This window comes from Ovis canadensis, chromosome 1 (assembly GCF_042477335.2).
Source record: "Ovis canadensis isolate MfBH-ARS-UI-01 breed Bighorn chromosome 1, ARS-UI_OviCan_v2, whole genome shotgun sequence".
NCBI lineage: Eukaryota > Metazoa > Chordata > Mammalia > Artiodactyla > Bovidae > Ovis > Ovis canadensis.
This window is the reverse complement of record NC_091245.1, coordinates 38827329-38848018: the sequence shown is the minus strand read 5'-3', so window position 1 is coordinate 38848018 and position 20690 is coordinate 38827329. Positions and strand designations below refer to the sequence as shown.

Here is a 20690-nt window from a genome sequence, read left to right as displayed (position 1 = left end):
GAGAAATTTAAACCTTCAAACATTGCTGTAGCAGTGTATAATGGTCCAAACAGTTGGGTACTTCCTTGAAAAGTTAAACTTAGAGTTAATATATGATCCAGTAATTTTACTCCTAGGAATATAGCCAAGAGAACTGAAACTAAGTTTACACAAAAACTTGTACACAATATTCACAGCGGTACTATTCATATAGCCAAAAAGTAGAAATAACCCAAATGTCCATCAACTAATGAGTGAATAAAGAAAATGGCATATATCCATACAGTGAAATAGCACTCAACCATATAAGAGAATGAGGTATTGATACATACATGCAACAACATGGACGAACTTTGAAAACACTGTGCTAAGTGAAAAGAGTCAAAAACAAAAGACCACAAGTTATGTGATAGCATTTATATGAAAAGTCCAGAATAGGCAAATCCATAGAGGCAGAAAGTAGCATGGTGGATGTCAGGGATTGGAGAGAGATGGGGAAGAATAGGGAGTATTCTTATACTGCTAATGGGTACAGGGTAACTTTGAGGGGTGATAAAAATGTTCTCGACTTAGTGACGATGGTTGTACATTTCTGTGAATATACTAAAAAACCACTGAATTATACCCTTTAAAAGGGTGAATTTTAGTAGCAAATGATTTATCTCAAATTTTCAAAAAATTAATGTCTATAATCTTCAAAATGCAATGTTAAGTTATTACCAAGTTTTAACTGTCTAAATAGCTAGCTGGCCATGATTTCCAGTGAATCAGGAGCCAACAGCCAACTGTGTTTTACTTGAGTTTGCACTGCCTATGGGTTTTACTAAATTTTTCCATTCCTATTTTATGGATATGAACTTCTTCCTGTTGACAATAATTCTCTGAATATTTCTCCACCTTTGAAAGATTCTTCATCGACAGTTTGTTTCCAGTCTGAAGTAGGCTTTAAAACAACCATATGCTCCTTAGCAGATCTATATGCAAACCAAGAATTACTAAGTTATAATTGTCTGAGTGTGCTCCTAGAAGAAAGTTTTATGTATCAGAGTATTAACTTTATATGGTCTGCTTTCTGTGTTCAGACATCTATTTTGATTGGTTCCTGGTTCAGACGTGAGGCTGCCTGAAATTGAGTCTGAAAAACTGAGGTAGTATCCGTTACCTGAATAAATTATATCTGCTTTGGCATTTTCTTTTTTAAAGGACCACATGATATGCCTGAGTTTCTAAGCAATATTTATGAGGATATTTGGCTCTTTCTTTAGGAAGTATTCTTATATACTTTGTAACTGACATATATAGAGAATATATTATATTTTATTCCTTACAGAAATATTTCATTCAAGGAAAACCTCAGCAATTGTTACTGACTGAATAAGGGAGATAGTACATATCTTCAAATATTTCTTTGGATTATATAATTTTCAAATCATGATACTTACTATATTTCATGTTGTTCCAAGCAGATATAAATTTAGTTTTCAGCTTATCGACATCATCTGTTCCTGTGGCCTCCATATTCAGATTCTAAAGAAAAAGCCATCACTTGACTGCATTCTTCTGTAAGTTTAGTCTTTTGCTCTGACGTGAAGAAAGAGTTAAAGAAAAATAAGTAATGAGTACATATTCTATGGTGTAATACCTGCTAAAGTTACTTAAGCTATTAAATACAATTTGAACTGGAAATGAGCAAACAAATTTTTCATTTTACAGAATAAAAAATAATATATATATACATATTTCAATTACAAAATATATTTAATACCAAATATACAACAATAAAAATTATCACACACGAGACTTCCCTGGTGGTCCAGTGGCTAAGACTCTGTGCTCCCAATGCATGGGGCCCAGGTTCAATCCCTGGTCGGGGAACTAGATCCCACATGCCACAGATAACAGTTTGCATGCCACAATGAAGATCTATGATCTGTATGCCACAACTAAGACCAGGCACGGCCAAAATAAATAATAAATAAATAAATAAATGTTTAAAAAAGTTATCACACAAATCCAAACAATAACTCCTCATTGCTACTGCTGCTAAGTCACTTCAGTCGTGTCCGACTCTGTGCGACCCCACAGACGGCAGCCCACCAGGCTCCCCCGTCCCTGGGATTCTCCAGGCAAGAACACTGGAGTGGGTTGCCATTTCCTTCTCCAATGCATCAAAGTGAAAAGTGAAAGTGAAGTCGCTCAGTCGTGTCCAATGCTTAGCAACCCCATGGACTGCAGCCTATCCGGCTCCTCTGTCCATGGGATTTTCCAGGCAAGAGTACTGGAGTGGCTTGCCATTGCCTTTTCCAGTTATTAAGTCACTGCTTTCATATAAAGCCTAATCATTTTTTTAAATTAAGGCATTTCCTATATTTCCTATATATCCTTCTTACAGCAGCATTTTTTTAAAAAAGAGAAAGGCTTAAATTTACAACAGACAATGCTTTCTTCCTCTAAAACAAGAATAAACGTAGCTTATAGGTATTTGTTTTTTAAATGACTTGATGGAAAATTGAGATATGTTATATGTAATTTGAAAGAGGAACAAATTATTACTGAAAATACTCCAGTTTATTTGTAATAATTCACAGTCAGTTTTCTTTTCAAGAAAAGAATGCAGGGGCTTCCCTAGTAGCTCAGTGGTAAAGAATCTGCCTGCCAAAGCAGGAGACACAGGTTTGATCCCTGGTCCGGGAAGATCCCTCATACCAAGGAGCAACCAAGCGCATATGCCACAACTACTTGGCCTGTGCTCTAGAGTTCAGGAGCTGCATTCACTGTGTTCACATGCCACAATTACAAAAGTCTGCAGACCCTAGAGCCCATGCTCCACAAGAGAAGTCACTACAGTGAGAAGGCCACATACTGCAAAAAACAGAAGGCCCCACTCTCCACAACTACAGAAAACCTGCATGCAGCAACGAAGATCCAGTACAACCAAAAAATATATATATATATAAAAGAAAAGGAAAGCAATGCCACACAGAACATTATCCTTTCAGAATTATAAATATCAGCTCAATGGGATTGGTACATTCGCTTCTCTAACAAGACATATTCCATTTTACAATATGTATTGGAAGTTACTAATTAAACATTACAATTGTGTCAGAAGAAAGCATGATCCAGTAGAAGAATTTAAAAAGTCAGTGTGACTAAGGAACAGAGTCCAAAAAAGTGACATGTGCGTGGCTATTGGGTTAGACACGGTCCAGAGCACACAGGGCCCTGCATCCTGTGTTAAAAATTTTGTTCTTTATCCAAAGAGCAACGGATGCAAACAGGAATATCAGAATCTGATTCTGTGGGTTTGTGTGATTTTTTTTTTTACACTCCAACACAGAGAAAACAGATTGAAAAGGGACAAGAGTAAAGGGTGAAAGTTTACTATTATTGTATAGGATGAGGAGAAAGATGGTAGCCTGGACTAGAGCAGTGGAGATGGAGACAAATGGGCACACAAAGAAATGGGTCAAAAATTCATTTGGTCTTGGTGATAAAATGAATGTGAAAGGTGAAAAAGAGAAATATGTCAAAGATATACTCAGGTTTCTACCTTGTGAAATTAAATAGATGGTGCCAATCCCTTAAACGAGCAACATCAGGAGAAGGGCAGATTAGAGGGATAAGATCATGACCTGGATTTATGTGGAATTCGAGACACCTCTGAGATATAGTAAGGAATCATTTCCTTTTGAATTGAATCACTCGGGGTAACTTATTGCCAGGCACTGTTCTAAGAAAAGCAGATACAGCTTAGGACAAAAGGAGTAAAATTCTTGCTTTCATGGAGTTTACTTCCTAGACGTTCTGAAGAGGCCATCAAGGCAGTTGGATATATAGATCTGGAACTCAAAGCTGAGGTTTGGGCTAGAGCTGTTGAGAATTGCTGATGTACAAATGGAAGAGCCAGAGCTATAAACATGTTTCTCAATGATTCTGCCTCATTCATGATGACACCCCAGCCTTAAGGATGATATTCAAAGCCCTTCATGAAATTACATCTGCCCACTTACTCAGCTTTCTCTCTTGCCACTCCCTCACATGCACCATAGACAGAAGCCATTTTAATATTAATATGAAAGCTTCCTAAACTTGACATGCTAATACCTCCTTGCCTTTGCATGCGCCGTTCCCTCCACCTAGAATGCCTTTCAGCTTACCCTCACTTTTTGATGGCCTTATATAATAAATACTAAGACCCAGTTTAAGTTTCTCCTCCTCAGATTCCTTAAAAAAACTGGGAATAAAACTGCCATATGACCCAGCAATCCCACTGCTGGGCATATTCCCCAAGGAAACCAAAACTGAAAGAGACACATGTATCCCAATGTTCACTGCAGCACTATTTACAGTAGCTAGGACATGGAAGCAACCTGGATGTCCATCTGCAGATGAATGGATAAGGACGTTTTGGTACATGTACACAATAGAATATTACTCAGCTATAAAAAAAGAAATGCATTTGAGTCAGTTCTAATGAGGTGGATGAACCCAGGGTCCATAAGAGTGAAGTAAGTCAGAAAGAGAAAGACAAATACTGTATATTAACACATATATATGGAATTTAGAAAGATGGTACCAACGATCCTACATGCAGGGCAGCAAAGGAGACACAGACGTAAAGAACACTTTTGGACTCAGTGGGAGAAGGAAAGGGTGGGAAGATTTGAGAGAATAGCACTGAAACATATACATTACCATATATAAAACAGATGACCAGCGTGAGTTTGCTGCATGAAGCAAAGCACCCAAAGCCAGTGCTCTAGGACAACCTAGAGGCATGGTGTGGAGAGGGCGCTGGGAAGGGGGGTTCAGGATAGGGGGATACATGTATACCTTTGGCCAATTTGCTTATGTGTGGCAAAAAATCATTACAATGGTGTAATGTAATTATCCTCAATTAAAATAAATACATTAATTTTTTTAAAAAGAGAAAAAAAATTTCTCCTCCTCTGGTAAGATCAGTAAATTTTCTACCCTTGTCCCAACCTCAAACCAATACAGAAGTCCCTCTTTTTAGTCCCTTAGGGTCCTATGTCTTCCTCTATCACAGTACTCATCACACATCTTATAATCATTTGTTTCTTACATTCTCTTACATTAGCCAGTAAACTTTTTAAGTGTCCTTAAATTGTGCCTGACACACAATTGGTCCTCAAAATATTTAAGTGAATCACAAACTGATAAATTAATGAAAAGTAGCAGTATTTTACCTGCTATATTTAGAATTCTTTAATTGACAATGAGAATAAAGGAGAAAAATTTCCTCCCAAAAGTGCATTATTTAACAAAATTTGGAAAAGTAGGAGTAAAGTTTATAAAATGTGTGAATTATACATAGCGAATCTATATGATGGACTATATATCCATTTAAAATGCCCCTGAAGAGTCTGTGAAAATGGGGAAACAATACACAAAACCTAAAACTTCATGTATCATAAAATACTTACTGGTTGGGATCTCAGGGGGAGGCGAGGAAGTTTTTTAAAAAAGTATACCAAAATGCTGACAACAGTTTCCCTAACAAACTGTGACTGATTATATATCACTATGGCTCACATTTTCCAAATCTTACACAGAGAATATATGTAATGTTTAGAATTTTAAAAGTTTAGCTTTAAAAAGCCACCAACCATGAATCTTCTAAATCAAAAATGTTTAAGAGAGTGTAAGGAACCACCACACCGTTCTCCATAGTGGCTGTACCAATCTACACTCCCACCAACAATGTAGGAAAGTTCCCTTCTGTCTACACCCTCTCCAGAATTTACCATTTTAAAACTTTTGGATGACGGCCATTCTGACCAGTGTGGAGTGATACTTCACTGTAGTTTTGATTGCATTTCTCTAATAATTAGCGATGTTGAGCACCTCTTCATGTGCCTGTCAGCCATCTGTACGTCTTCTTTGGAGAAATGCCTATTTAGATCTTCTGCCCATTTTTTGGTGGTGGTGTTTGGTTTTTTGATATTGAATTGTATGAGCTGCTTTGTATATTTTAGAGGTTAATCCTTTGTCAGTCAGATCATTTGCAAATATTTTCTCTCACTCTGTGCATTGTCTTTTTCTTTTGTTTATGGTTTCCATCACTGTGCAAAAGCTCTTAAGTTTAATTAGATCCCATTTATTTTTTTTTTTCACCTCCATCACTCTAGAAGTCACATCCAAAAAGATACTGCTGTAATCTCAAAGAGTGTTCTATGTTTTCCTCTAGGAGTTTTATAGTGTCCAGTCTCACATTTAGGTCTTTAATCCATTTTTTAATTTATTTTTGTGTGTGGTGTTAGAGAATGTTCTAATTTCATTCTTTTACAAACAGCTGTCCAGTTTTCTCAACACTACTTACCGAAGAGACTGGAGGTTCTTTAAAAAACTAAAAACAAAACTACCATATGATCCTGCAATCTCACTCATGGACATATATCCAGACAAAACCACAATTCAAAAAGATATGCAACCCAATGTTCACTGTTCACTGCAACACTATTTACAACAGCCAAGACATGCAAGCAACCTAAATGTCCACTGACAGATAAATGATAAAGATGTGGTACATACACAATGGAACGGCACTCAGCTGTGAAAAAAAAAAAAGAATGAATGAAATAATGCCATCTGCAGCAACATAGATGGACCTAGAGAATATCATACGAAGTGAAGTAAACCAGACAAAGACAAATATCATATGATATTGCTTATATTGTGTTGTAAAACAGGAACAAATGTTGTCAGTCAATTACATGTCAAAAACAAACTCAAAGAAAAGAGATTAGATTTGTGCTTACCAGAGGCAAGGGGTGAGCGGAGAAGAAATTAGATGAAGACAGTCAAAAGATATAAACTTCCACTTAAAAGTACTAGAGATGTAATGTACAACATGACAAATATAATTTTGTATGTTATATATGAACATTATTAACAGAATAAATCCTAAGAATTCTCATCACAAGAAAAAAATTTCTTTAATTTTGTATCTATAGGAGATGATGACTAGTCACTAAACTTATTGCGACAATCATTTCATGATGTATATAAGTCACATCATTATACTATACATATTAAATTTATATTAATACGTGATACTAAACATAGAAAATTCTGAAAATGCTACTAAAAACTTATCACTGGTTTCAGAAAAGTTGCAGGATACAAAATTAATACAAAGAAATCTGTTGCATTTCTATACATTAAAAATGAATGATCAGAAAGAGAAATTAAGGAAACAATCCCACTTATCATCAAATCAAAAAGAATAAAATATCTAGGGATAAATGTACTTAAGGAGACAAAAGCCCTGTACATGAAATCATAGCTAATGCAATAAGTCAGTAAAAGGCTGTAAAAGGTATATACATTGAGAAGAAATAAAACTGTCTTTCTTCATAAATGACATGATTATCTCCAGTGGATATTTTAAAGAATCAACAAGAACAACAAAAACTCCTAGAAATAATAAGTGATTTCAGCAAGGCTCTAGGATACAAAGTTAATGCACAAAAGTTAATCACTTTCCTATACACCAGCAATGAGCAAGCAGCAACTAGAATTTTAAAAGATATTACCATTTATATTAGCATTCAAAAAATATTAAATAGATATAAGTCAAACAAAATATATACAATATCTACATGAGGAAAAGTACAAAACTCTGAGAAATACCAAAGAAGAATACCAAAATGCCAAATGGAAAAATATTCATGGCTAGGAAGACTCAATGCTGTCGATAAGTCCACTCTTCCATAACTGATCTATAGATTCAATACAATCTCAATCAAAGTTCCAGTGAGTCATTTCGTGGACACTGGCAAACTAGAGACATTTATATGGAGAGGCAGAAGACACAAAATAGCCAACATTATACTGAAAAACAATTTTGGAAGGAGGAGTCTACCCAACCTCAAGATTTATTATAAAGCTACAGCAATCACAACAGTGTGTCATTTCAAAAGAACAGACAAATAGATTAATGGAACAGAAATAGATAGACATAAATATAGTCAACTGGTCTCTGACAAAGGCAAAAAGCAAAACAGCACAGCAAAGATAGTCTTTTCAACAAATGGTGCTGTAACAATTAGACATCCACATGCAAAAAATTAAATCTTGACACAGATCATACATCCTTCACACAAAAAAAATTAACTCTAAATGGATTATAGATCTAAATGCAAAACACAAAACTATAAAAGTCATGGGAGATAACACAGAGGAAAATCCAAAAGACCATCAGTGTGGCAATAAATTTTTAGATTTAACACCAAAGATATAATTCCTGAAAAAAATAATTGGCAAGCTGGACTTCATCAAAATTAAAAATTTCTGCTCTGCAAAAGACAAGGTCAAGGACTTCCCTGATGGTGCGGGGGATAAGAACCTACCTGCCAATGTAGAGGACACAGCCTTGATCCCTCATCTGGGAAGATGCCACAGAGCAACTAAGCCCATGTACCACAGCTACTGAAACCAGCACACTCTAGAGCCCACACGCTATAACTTCTGGGCCCCCATGTCACAACTGCTCAAGCCTTTGCACCCTTAGAGCACATGCTCAGCAACAAGAAAAGGCAGTGAAATGAGAAGCTCATGCACTGCAAGTACAGAATAGTCCCCGCTCGGCACAGCTAGAGAAAGCCCACACCCAGCAATGAAGACCCAGTGTCACCAAAAATAAACAAATAAATAATGCTGTTTTGTTTTTTTTTTAATTTTAAAATCTTTAATTCTTACATGCGTTTTTTTTTAAAAAGACATGTCAAGAGAATGAAAAGATCAGGCCACAGACTAGGAGAAAACATTTGCAAAAGACACATTCGATAACAGACCGTTATCCAAAATATAAAACAAACTTTGAAAACTCAACAGTAACAAAACAACCCAATTTAAAAATGGACCAGGACTTTCCTGGTAGTCCGGTGGTTAAGAATCTGCCTGCCAATGCAGGGGACACAGGTTCGATCCCTGGTCTGAGAAACTAAGCCAATGTATCACAACTGAGCGCACACATCACAACTACGGTGTACTCTGCAACAAAAGAGTAGCCCGGCTCGCAGCAACTAGAGAAAACCCACAAACAGCAACAAAGACCCAGCAGAGACCAAAACAAATTAATAAATAATTTGTTTAATGGGCTAAAGATCTTTATAGATACCTCACCAAAGAAGATCTACAAATGGAAAGTGAGCATATGAATAATGCTTCATATCATATGTCATCAGAGAAATCAAAACAATATTGAGACCCCACTACACACTTGTTAGAATTACCAAAATCCAAAACACTGACAACACTAAATGCTGGTAAGGATAGGTACTCTCATTTACTGCTGGTGGGAATGCAGCTAATTTGGAAGATGGTTTGTTGGTGGTTGTTTTTTTTTGGTTTGTTTTTTGGTTTTTGGTTTTTGGTGTTTTTTTGTTTTTTTGTTTTTTTTTTGTTTTTTTTTTGTTTTTTTTTTGTTTTTTCACAAAACTAAACATAGTCACAAGATCCAGTAATTGTGCTCCTTGATATATACCCAAATGAAATGAAAACTTAATCCCACACAAAATCTTGCCCACAGATATTACAGCAGCTTTATTTATACCTGCAAAACTTGGAGACAACCAAGATATCCTTCAGTAAGTGAATGGATAAATAAACTAGGGTACAAACAGACAATGGAGTATTATTCAGAACTACAAAGAAATGAGCTATCAAGCCATTAAATGATATCAAGGAAAACTAAATTTAAAGTAAAAGAAGACAATCTGAAAAAGTTATATACCACATGATTCCAACCATATAGTGTTCTGGAAAAGGCAAAATTGTGGAAACAGGAAAAAGTGGTTGCCAGGGGCTGGGGGGTTAGAGGGAGAGAATGAGTAGGCAGAACAGAGGATCTTTAGGGCAGAAAAACTATTTTATGACACTGTAGTTGTCTATACACATCATTACACACTCCTTCAAACACAGAATATACAACACCAAAAGTGAACCCTAATGTAAACTATGGTCTCTGGGTGATGATTACATGTCAAAGATTCTTCAGTTGTACTAAATATACCACTTTGGTGCAGGATTTTGAGGGGAAGTCATGTATGTTGTGGGGAGAAGGTATATAGAAACCCTGTATACTTTCTGTTCAGTTTTGCTGTAAACCTAAAATTGCTCTAAAAATAGTTTATTAATTAATTTTTAAATATATCTCCAGGACATACAGTGAAAGGAAAAAAAGAACAGGATAAATACAATTTATGCATATACATACACATGTATTATGTATGTATATACATTTACACACACCCAAATACATATGCATAAAAAAATGTCTAGAAGTCCATAATGTTAAAAGTGGAAACTCAAAGAGATGTGAGGTCATTTTTTAAACATTAGGACAAGCTCTATATAACAAGACATGATTAAATGGTGAGACTACTTTTAAAAATGTTGATATTATACAATGTTATTTCTTCCTTTTTTGTACTTCTCTTATTATTTTTACATTGAGCTTCTTTTAAAATAACAAGATTATTTATTGAAAAATAAGTTGTTCAAATGAAAAATTTAATACACAAATTATAAATGTATCCAGGCTATGTTCAACTCTTAACAACTGAAACTACTCAATTAGGAAATCTACAGAGAAGACACTCTGTTGCAAAACTGCTAAACAGCCTATAAGAAAGATAAAAATACTAAGATGAAGTGCTTTTTCCTTTTTAAGATAAACAGCATTATTCCTGTGGCTCCTAAAGACATCAGATTCAGCTATTTTGTCATTTGCAAAACTTAACTTCCTCAATCTAGTTTCCTAGAGCAGCTTTGGCTAAATAAAATGACTTGGAGGATATCCCTTGTTAATTGATAATTTTTGTTTTTCCTTCAAAGAAGGGGGATAAGACCTGGAAATGGGAAAAAGAATAAATTAATGCTCGCAGACATTCAGTCTACCGAAATATTTTCTTTTTTTTTTAAGATTTTTTGATGCGGACCATTTTTAAGTCCTTACTGAATTGTGTTGTAATACTGCTTCTGTTTTATGTTTTGGATTTTTTTTGAGGGGGGCAGATACGAGGCCTATGGGATCTTGCCTCCCCAACTGGGGATTGAATCTGCCCCCTGTGCATTGGAAGGAGAAGTCTCAACCGGAGGGAAAGAATTGGATGAAGGCAGTCAAAAGGTACAAACTTCCAGTTATAAGATAAATAACTACTAGGAATGGAATTAACAACATGATAAATATAATTAACCCTGCTGTGTGTTATATATGATGGCTGTTAAGAGAGTAAATCGTAAGAATTCCCACCACAAGAAAAAAAAAATGTTCTATTTCTTTAGTTTTGTATATACAAGATGATGGATACTCACTCCACTTATTGACAGTCATTTTTTTCATTATGTAAGTTAAATCACTATGTTGAACATCTTAAACTTACATAGTGCTGTAGGTCAATTACATCTTAAGAAAGCTCGACAAGAAAGCATGTATTTATTTAAAAATCAATACAGAAAACAATTTTTTTCTTCATATTTATATGAAGAAAGCCAGGGAAAGGCAAAACAAACAGCACTTTGACTACAAACGAGAAAATTAAAAATGAAGAAACCATAATTCTAAACTATCTTCACCCATTAATTTCCTTTCCAAAAGCTTTCCTAATTTAAAAGTAAATAAAAATGAATTAAAATTCATATGTTTATCAAGTATGAAGTGATAAGATGATTTACTCATTATCCAGTATATTTCAATATTCTGTGATACCTCAAATACTTGGTGGGACTGCCCCAGGGGGAAAAAATATGCCAAAATTCTTGGTAATTTTATGTAGTGCTGTCAGAGCTTCAGTTTGGAAAACCATCCAAATAACATTCTTCACAATTTCCAAATACTCACAAGAGATTCATGATTTATTTCTTAACACTTAAGAGAAATTAGTAACCTTTTTTCAAATAAACTTTCTTTACTAATGCATACTACAATGAATCTTATCATCCACCATTTCCACATTTCTGTTTGCTGTTTACCTTCTGACAAATCCATTTTTAATTAAAAAATAACAGCATTTTGATTTTCCTGGTGGTCTGGTGAATAAGAACTGCCTTCCAACACAGGGGACGTAGGTTCAATTTCTGGTCAGAGGTTCAATCTCTGGTCAGGTAACTAAAATCCTACAGCCACCGGGCAAGTAAGCCCACATGCCTCGACTACAGAATCCACGTGCTCTGGAGCCTGTGGGTCACAACCAGAGAGAAGCCCATGCCCCACAACGAAAAATTCCACATGCTGCAAGTAAGACCCAATGCAGCAAAAAATAAATAAATATTTTAATAGCATTAAAGAGGAGAAAAGGAATTCTGGTGGCTCAGCAGTAAAGAATCTGACTGCAGTGAAGGAGATGTGGGTTCAATCTCTGGGTCAGGAATATCCACTTGAAAAGGAAATAGCAACCCACTCCAGTATTCTTGCCTGGGAAATCCCATGGACAGAGGAGCCTGGTGGGCTACATACAGCCCACGGTGTCGCAAGAGTCAGACACAACTTAGCAACTAAACAACCATCACCAAAATGAGAAAACTCTTTAACTCAGTAAACACAGATAAAGCTACTCAGTTCAGTTCAGTTCAGTCACTCAGTCGTGTCCAACTCTTTGTGACCCCATGAATTGCAGCACGCCAAGCCTCCCTGTCCATCACCAACTCCCAGAGTTCACTCAGACTCACGTCCATCAAGTCCGTGATGCCATCCAGCCATCTCATCCTCTGTCGTCCCCTTCTCCTCCTGCCCCCAATCCCTCCCAGCATCAGAGTCTCTTCCAATGAGTCAACTCTTCACGTGAGGTGGCCAAAGTACTGCAGTTTCAGCTTCAGCATCATTCCTTCCAAAGAACGCCCAGGGCTGATCTCCTTCAGAATGGACTGGTTGGATCTCCTTGCAGTCCAAGGGACTCTCAAGAGTCTTCTCCAACACCACAGTTCAAAAGCATCAATTCTTCGGCACTCAGCTTTCTTCACAGTCCAACTCTCACATCCATACATGACCACAGGAAAAACCATAGCCTTGACTAGACGGACTTTAGTTGGCAAAGTAATGTCTCTGCTTTTGAATATGCTACCTAGGTTGGTCATAACTTTTCTTCCAAGGAGTAAGCATCTTTTAATTTCATGGCTGCAGTCACCATCTGCAGTGATTTTGGAGCCCCCCAAAATAAAGTCTGACACTGTTTCCACTGTTTCCCCATCTATTTCCCATGAAGTGATGGGACCAGATGCCATGATCTTCATTTTCTGAATGTTGAGCTTTAAGCCAACTTTTTCACTCTCCACTTTAGTTCCTCTTCACTTTCTGCCATAAGGATGGTGTCATACTAGGTGAGGTTTATTGCTAAACTTTATTGTTAATGATTTGAAAAGACAGTGAAGACTAAATAGATCTATTTTGGAAGACAGAACTACAACATTTGATATGAAAATATCCATTGAGACCTAAATGTCAGTTTCAGAGAGTCACTTTTCTAACCATAACCATGCATTAAGACAGTCGATAAATTATAAACTGATAAATGTAAAAGATACTCAAACCAATGTTCTTGAAGGGCAGATGAAGGTCATCAGCTTCTCTCACGTGGCAATAAATAGAACCTTTTATCCACTGAAGATTTAAAGCCAGTAAAAACTCCTGACAGAACTTTAGGAACTGACTCTACAGAATATATCTCAATCACATAGTACAACCAATGAAAACACTGCAGGCTTCTGGGATTTGTGTATGCTTGAGCATCTTCCCCAAATGGTATTTTGCAGCAAAGGGAATATAGATATTGATTTAGAATTTTTCATGTGCGTTTAGCTATACCATCAAATAAAATGAGCTGTGAATAAGTTTTTCATCTACTGTAACCTCTTCTACCTGCTTCCTTTTTTAGTAACAAATATCAATCCCTTGTCTGACCTTGAATGTCTCTCAATATGTTGGCCTGCCATCTCTGTTATTTCTTATCTCCACCTCAGTTCTTTGTTTATAGAAACATCAACTGTTACACTCACTTCTACTCCCTCTCTTTTCCTATAATTGCCAGTCTTCTATCTTCATGCACGGAACTAAAACCAGCCTAAAAATGTTTTAAACCTAGCAAGGTATTTTTTTAAGTAGCAAATATGAAGAAAGGGAGAGTACAAGGAATATTTACTTGGATTGTCCTCTTTCAGAGCTAAGGGTTAAGCAATGTAAATGGCAATACGAGATAAAAAAGATTGAGAAAAGGAACAAGAAACATAATAAGGGCAGGATATGCATATTCAGCGGCTTCCTGGGTGGCTCAGTGGTAAAGAATCCGCCTGACAATATAGGAGACACATTAGACGTGAGTTTGATCCCTGGGTTGGGAAGATGCTCTGGAGGAGGAAATGGCAACCCACTCCAGTATTCTTGCCTGGAAAATTCCATGGACAGAGGAGCCTGGTGGGCAACAGTCCATGGGGCTGCAAAGAGACTTAGCGACTGAGCACGCACACATATCCAGAAGCTGATTTGGTAGTTTTCCCTCAAGTATACATCTTACAAACATTCTTAGAAATTCATCAGGATTGCATCCTCCATTTAAAGACACTAAATCAATGCACAGCTACTGTGTAATGATGATATAAATAAAATGTACTATTTATGTGTTCTCTTAAATTTGAAATTAAAAAAAAAAAAACTTAGTACTAAATAGACATTTACCCTCACATACGAGTTGTATTGCAAAATTCAGACTTAAATTCTACAAAATAGGGAAAACCACTAGGCCATTCAGTTCAGTTCAGTTCAGTCGCTCAGTCGCGTCCAACTCTTTGCGACCCCATGAATCGCAGCACACCAGGCCTCCCTGTCCATCACCAACCCCCGGAGTTCACTCAGACTCACGTCCATCGAGTCATGATGCCATTCAACCATCTCATCCTCTGTCGTCCCCTTCTCCTCCTGCCCCCAATCCCTCCCACCACCAGAGTCTTTTCCAATGAGTCAACTCTTCGCATGAGGTGTCCAAAGTACTGGAGTTTCAGCTTTAGCATCATTCCTTCCAAAGAAATCCCAGGGCTGATCTCCTTTAAAATGGACTGGTTGGATCTCCTTGCAGTCCAAGGGACTCTCAAGAGTCTTCTCCAACACCACACTTGAAAAGCATCAATTCTTCGGCCCTCAGCCTTCTTCACAGTCCAACTCTCACATCCATACATGACCACTGGAAAAACCATAGCCTTGACTAGATGGACCTTAGTCGGCAAAGTAATATCTCTGCTTTTGAATATACTGTCTAGGTTGGTCATAACTTTCCTTCCAAGGAGTAAGTGACTTTTAATTTCACGGCTGCAATCACCACCTGCAGTGATTTTGGAGTCCCCCAAAATAAAGTCTGACCCTGTTTCCACTGTTTCCCCATGTATTTCCCATGAAGTGATGGGACCGGATGCCATGATCCTCATTTTCTGAATGTTGAGCTTTAGGCCAACTTTTTCACTCTCCACTTTCACTTTCATCAAGAGGCTTTTTAGTTCCTCTTCACTTTCTGCCATAAGGGTGGTGTCATCTGCATATCTGAGGTGACTGACATTTCTCCCGGAAATCTTGATTCCAGCTCGTGCTTCTTCCAGTCCAGCGTTTCTCATGATGTACTCTGCATATAAGTTAAATAAGCAGGATGACAATATACAGCCTTGATGTACTCCTTTTCCTATTTGGAACCAGTCTGTTGTTCCATGTCCAGTTCTAATTGATGCTTCCTGACCTGCATATAGGTTTCTCAAGAGGCAGGTCAAGTGGTCTGGTATTCCCATCTCTTTCAGAATTTTCCACAGTTTCTTGTGATCCACATAGTCAAAGGCTTTGGCATAGTCAATAAAGCAGAAATAGATGTTTTTCTGGAACTCTCTTGCTTTTTCCATGATCCAGCAGATGTTGACAATTTGATCTCTGGTTCCTCTGCCTTTTCTAAAAGCAGCTTGAACATCAGGAAGTTCACAGTTCACATATTGCTGAAGCCTGGCTTGGAGAATTTTGAGCATTACTTTACTAGCATGTGAGATCAGTGCAATTGTGCGGTAGTTTGAGCATTCTTTGGCACTGCCTTTCTTTGGAATTGGAATGAAAACTGACTTTTTCCAGTCCTGTGGCCACTGCTGAGTTTTCCAAATTTGCTGGCATATTGAGTGCAGCACTTTCACAGCATCATCTTTCAGGATTTGAAACAGCTCAACTGGAATTCCATCACCTCCACAGGTGAGACTCAAATCTCTTACAATTAAACAGTGGAAGTGACAAATAGATTCAAGGGATTAGATCTGATAGAGTACCTGAAGAACTATGGACAGAGGTTCATAATATTGTACAGGAGGTGGTGATCAAAACTATCCTCAAGAAAAAGAAATCCAAAAAGGCAAAATGGTTGTCTGAGGAGGACTCACAAATAGCTGAGAAAAGAAGAGAAGCAAAAGGCAAGGGAGAAAAGGAACGCTATATCCATCTGAATGCAGTTACAAAGAATAGCAAGGAGAGATAAGAAAGCCTTCCTAAGTGACCAATGCAGAGAAATAGAGGCGAACAATAGAATGGGAAAGATTAGAGATTTCTTCAAGGAAACTAGATACTAAGGGAATCCTTCATGCAAAGATGGGCACAATAAAGGACAGAAATGGTAGGGATATAACAGAAGCAGAAGATATTAAGAAGAAGTGGCAAGAATACACAGAACTGTGCAAAAAAGATCTTCATGACCCAGATAACCAGGATGGTATGATCACTCACCTAAAGCAAGACATCCTGGAATGCGAAGTCAAGTGGGCCTTAGGAAGCATCACCACGAACAAAGCTAGTGGAGGTGATAGAATTCTAAATGAGCTATTTCAGATTCTAAAAGATCATGCTGTGAAAGTGCTACACTCAACATGCCAGCAAATTTGGAAAACTCAGCAGTGGCCACAGGACTGGAAAATGTCCGTTTCCATTCCAATCCCAAAGAAAGTAAAAGTGCAAGTTACTCAGTTGTGTCCAACTCTTTGTGACTTCATGGACTATACAATTCTCCAGTCCAGAATACTGGAGTGAGTAGTCTTTACCTTCTCCCAAGGTTGGGAATCCCCAACTTCTCCCCAAGTTGGGGATCTTCCCAACCCAGGAATCAAACCCAGGTGTCTCGCATTACAGGCGATTATTTACCAGCTAAGCCACAAGGGAAGCCCATCCCAAAGAAGGGCAATGACAAAGAATGTTCAAACTAGTGCACAATTGCACTCATTTCACATGAGTCAGCAAGGTAATGCTCAAAATCCTCCAAGCAAAGCTTCAACAATACATGAACCGAGAACCTCCAGATACATAAGCTGGATTAAGAAAAGGCAGAGGAGGCAGAGATCAAATTGCCAACATCCGGTGGATGATAGAAAAAGCAAGAGAATTCCAGAAAAACATCTATTTCTGCATCATTGACTATGCTAAAGACTTTGTGTGGATCACAACAAACTGTGGAAAAGTCTTCAAGAGATGTGAATACCAGACCACCTTACCTGCCTCCTAAGAAACCTGAATGCAACTCAAGAGGCAACAGTTGGAACCAGACGTGGAACAGACTGGTTCAAAGTTTGGAAAGGAGCACGTCAAGGCTGTATATTGTCACGCTGCTTATTTAAATTACATGCAGAGTACATCATGCGAAATGCCAGGCTGGATGAAGCAGAAGCTGGAATCAAGATTGCCAGGAGAAACAGCAATAATCTCAGATATGCAGATGACACCACCTTTATGGCAGAAAGTGAAGAGGAACTAAAGAGCCTCTTGATGAAAGTGAAAGAGAGTGAAAATGCTGACTTAAAACCCAACATTCAAAAAACTAAGATCATGGCATCCAGTCCCATCAGTTCAGTTCAGTTCAGTTAAGTCACTCAGTCATGTCCGACTCTTTGTGACCCCATGAATCGCAGCACGCCCGGCCTCCCTGTCCATCACCAACTCCCAATAGATAGGGATAATGTGGAAACAGTGACAGACTTTTTCTTGGGCTCCAAAATCACTGCAGATGGTGACTGCAACCATGAAATTAAAAGATGCTTGCTTGTTGGAAGAAATGCCATGACCAACCTAGACAGCATATTAAAAAGCAGAGACATTATTTTGCCACAAAAGTCCATCTAGTCAAAGCTATGGTTTCTCTGGTAATCACGTACGGATGTGAGAGCTGGACAATAAAGAAGGCTGAGCGCTGAGGAATTGATGCTTTCTAACTGTGGTGTTGGAGAAGACTCTTGAGAGTCCCTTGGACTACAAGGAGATTAAACCAATCCTAAAGGAAATCAATCCCAAAGATTCATCAGAAGGACTGATACTGAAGCAAAAACTCCAATACTTTGGCCACCTGATACAAAAAGCCAACTCCTTAGAAAAGAACCTGATGCTGGGAAAGATTGAAGCCAGGAGGAGAAGGGGATGACAGAGGACGAGATGGTTGGATGGCATCACCGACTCAATGGACATGAGCTGAGAAAGCTCCAGGAGATGGTGAAGGACAGGCAGGCCTGGCATGCTGCAGTCAATGGGTCAAAAAGAGTCGGACACGACTGAGTGACTGAACGACAACAATGAGCTGTATCAAGTGCCAGTAGGCAAAAGCCTTCACCTGTGCAGCACTGAGTATTACTTGTTCACAGACTATAAAGTCATCATGATAACCAACCTAGATGATTAAACACTACAGTAAGAACTTTTATGTTATCTGGGCTATCTTAAGCATTCCTTGATCTTATCTCTAAGAAGAACATAATATTGACTATGGTTTGATTTGTTGTTGTCCAGGTGCTAAGTTGTGTCTGACTCTTTTGACCCAATGGACTGCAGTGCGCCAGGCTTCCCTGTCCTTCACTATCTCCAGGAGTTTGCTCAGATTCATGTCCATGGGTCAGTGATGCTATCTAACCATCTCATCCTCTGCTATTCTCTTCTCCTTTTGCCTTATGTCAGTACCTTAGTAACCTCTGATGACTCCAAGATAACCATGAATGCTTGCAGCCTCCATACTTAAAAATGCAATTTTGCAATCTGTTAAGTCCACAGTCTACATATAAGAAATAATATACTAGGTCAAGTCATTTAATCAACAAAATAAACATAACCTCTATAAAAACTCAAGGATGTCAGAATCTTAGGATTAAAGGGGAACTTAAAGCATCTAGCGGAAAAGGCAATGGCACCCCACTCCAGTACACTTGCCTGGAAAATCTCATGGGCGGAGGAGCCTGGTAGGCTGCAGTCCCTGGGGTCACTAAGAGTCAGACACGACTGAGTGACTTCACTTTCACTTTTCACTTTGATGCATTGGAGAAGGAAATGGCAACCCACTCCAGTGTTCTTGCCTGGAGAATCCCAGGGACGGGGAAGCCTGGTGGGCTGCTGTCTATGGGGTCGCACAGAGTCGGACACGACTGAAGTGACTTAGCAGTAGGAGCAGTAAAGCATCTAGGAACTATTAAGTAGTAATATTAATAGTCTTGGCCATTTTCCGACCCAATACACTCCAATCTACCAGTAGCTTCTCCTAATCCTATCTTCCACTTTTTGGATGGGAGCAGCAGTGAAAGAAAATCACTCTTCTCCCAGAAATCTGATCTGCTCTCTGGTTTGGACTTATTAATCACTAATCAGGTTCATCTACTCATACGGCAGCACAATTTCCTTTACAACAACCTTGCCAAGTGCATTCAACCAGTCTCTGAGTGAACACTCCTAAGACAGGGAACTGAGTATATAATGAGCTTTGTACTGAGCCAGATATACAGCTATAAGTTTACAAGTTTGATAATATTTTAAACTATCTATTCTCTACTAACATAACAAATCCCTTGGACAGGAAGGAGATTAAACCAATCAATCCTAAAGGAAATCAATCCTGAACATTCACTGGAATGACTGATACTAAAGCTGATACTCCAATACTTTGGCCGCCTGATGCCAAGAGCCAGTTCACTGGAAAAAATCCTGATGCTAGGAATGATTGAGAACAGGAGGAGAAGGGGACAACAGAGGATGAGATGGTTGGATGGCATTACTGACTCAATGGACATGAGTTTGAGCAAACTCCAGAAGATAATGAATGAAGGACAGGAAGCCTGGAGCGCTGGAGTTCATGGAGTCACAAGGAGTCGGAGACAACTTAGTGACTGAACAATAACAACAGTTCTAAACATCTACACTTGCTTGAAAGACATATAAACCAAAAGTCTCTGTCCTGATAATTTCCACTAACAGTTCCTGGCTGTGTTTTCTGAAATCAATCCCCCTTCCATTTGATAGCCCATCAGAAAGTTTCAGTCAAACTTCTTGGTCTCCCCTCATGGTCGAGTGGTTAAGAATCAGCCTGCCAGTGCAGAGGACATGGGTTTGAACCCTGCTCTGGGGAGATCCCACATGCTGAGGGGCAACTAAGCCCTGCACCACAACTGCTGAGTGTGCATTCTAGAGCCCATGTGCCACAACTACTGAAACCTGTGCACCTAGATCCTCTGCTGTGCAATGAGACAAGCCACCAAATGAGAAGCTGGTGAAACACAACTAGAGAGTAGCCCCAGCTCTCCACAACTAGAGAAAGCCCTTGAGCAGCAACGAACACCCAGTGCAGCCAAAAATAAATCTTAAAAAAAAAAAGACATACTTCTTGCTCCTCGCCCCACCCCATCATCTCTTTCCACTTTCAACATTCTTAATTCCTTCA

At 38.3% G+C, this 20690-nt stretch overlaps 1 protein-coding gene across 10 annotated transcripts in view; it reads right to left on the bottom strand.

Annotated features, from left to right (window-relative positions):
* Nucleotides 1–20690, bottom strand: part of ATG4C (autophagy related 4C cysteine peptidase) — a 99822-nt gene that overhangs the window by 69034 nt on the left and 10098 nt on the right. For all 10 annotated transcript variants that reach the window (XM_069562980.1, XM_069562593.1, XM_069562534.1 and 7 more), the window contains one exon: nucleotides 1422–1560. Coding sequence is in view for 6 of the 10 variants with exons in the window: in XM_069562593.1 (XP_069418694.1) it covers nucleotides 1422–1497 (76 nt within the window). In the remaining 4 variants the exon portion in view is untranslated. The remainder of the gene's footprint in view (nucleotides 1–1421; nucleotides 1561–20690) is intronic.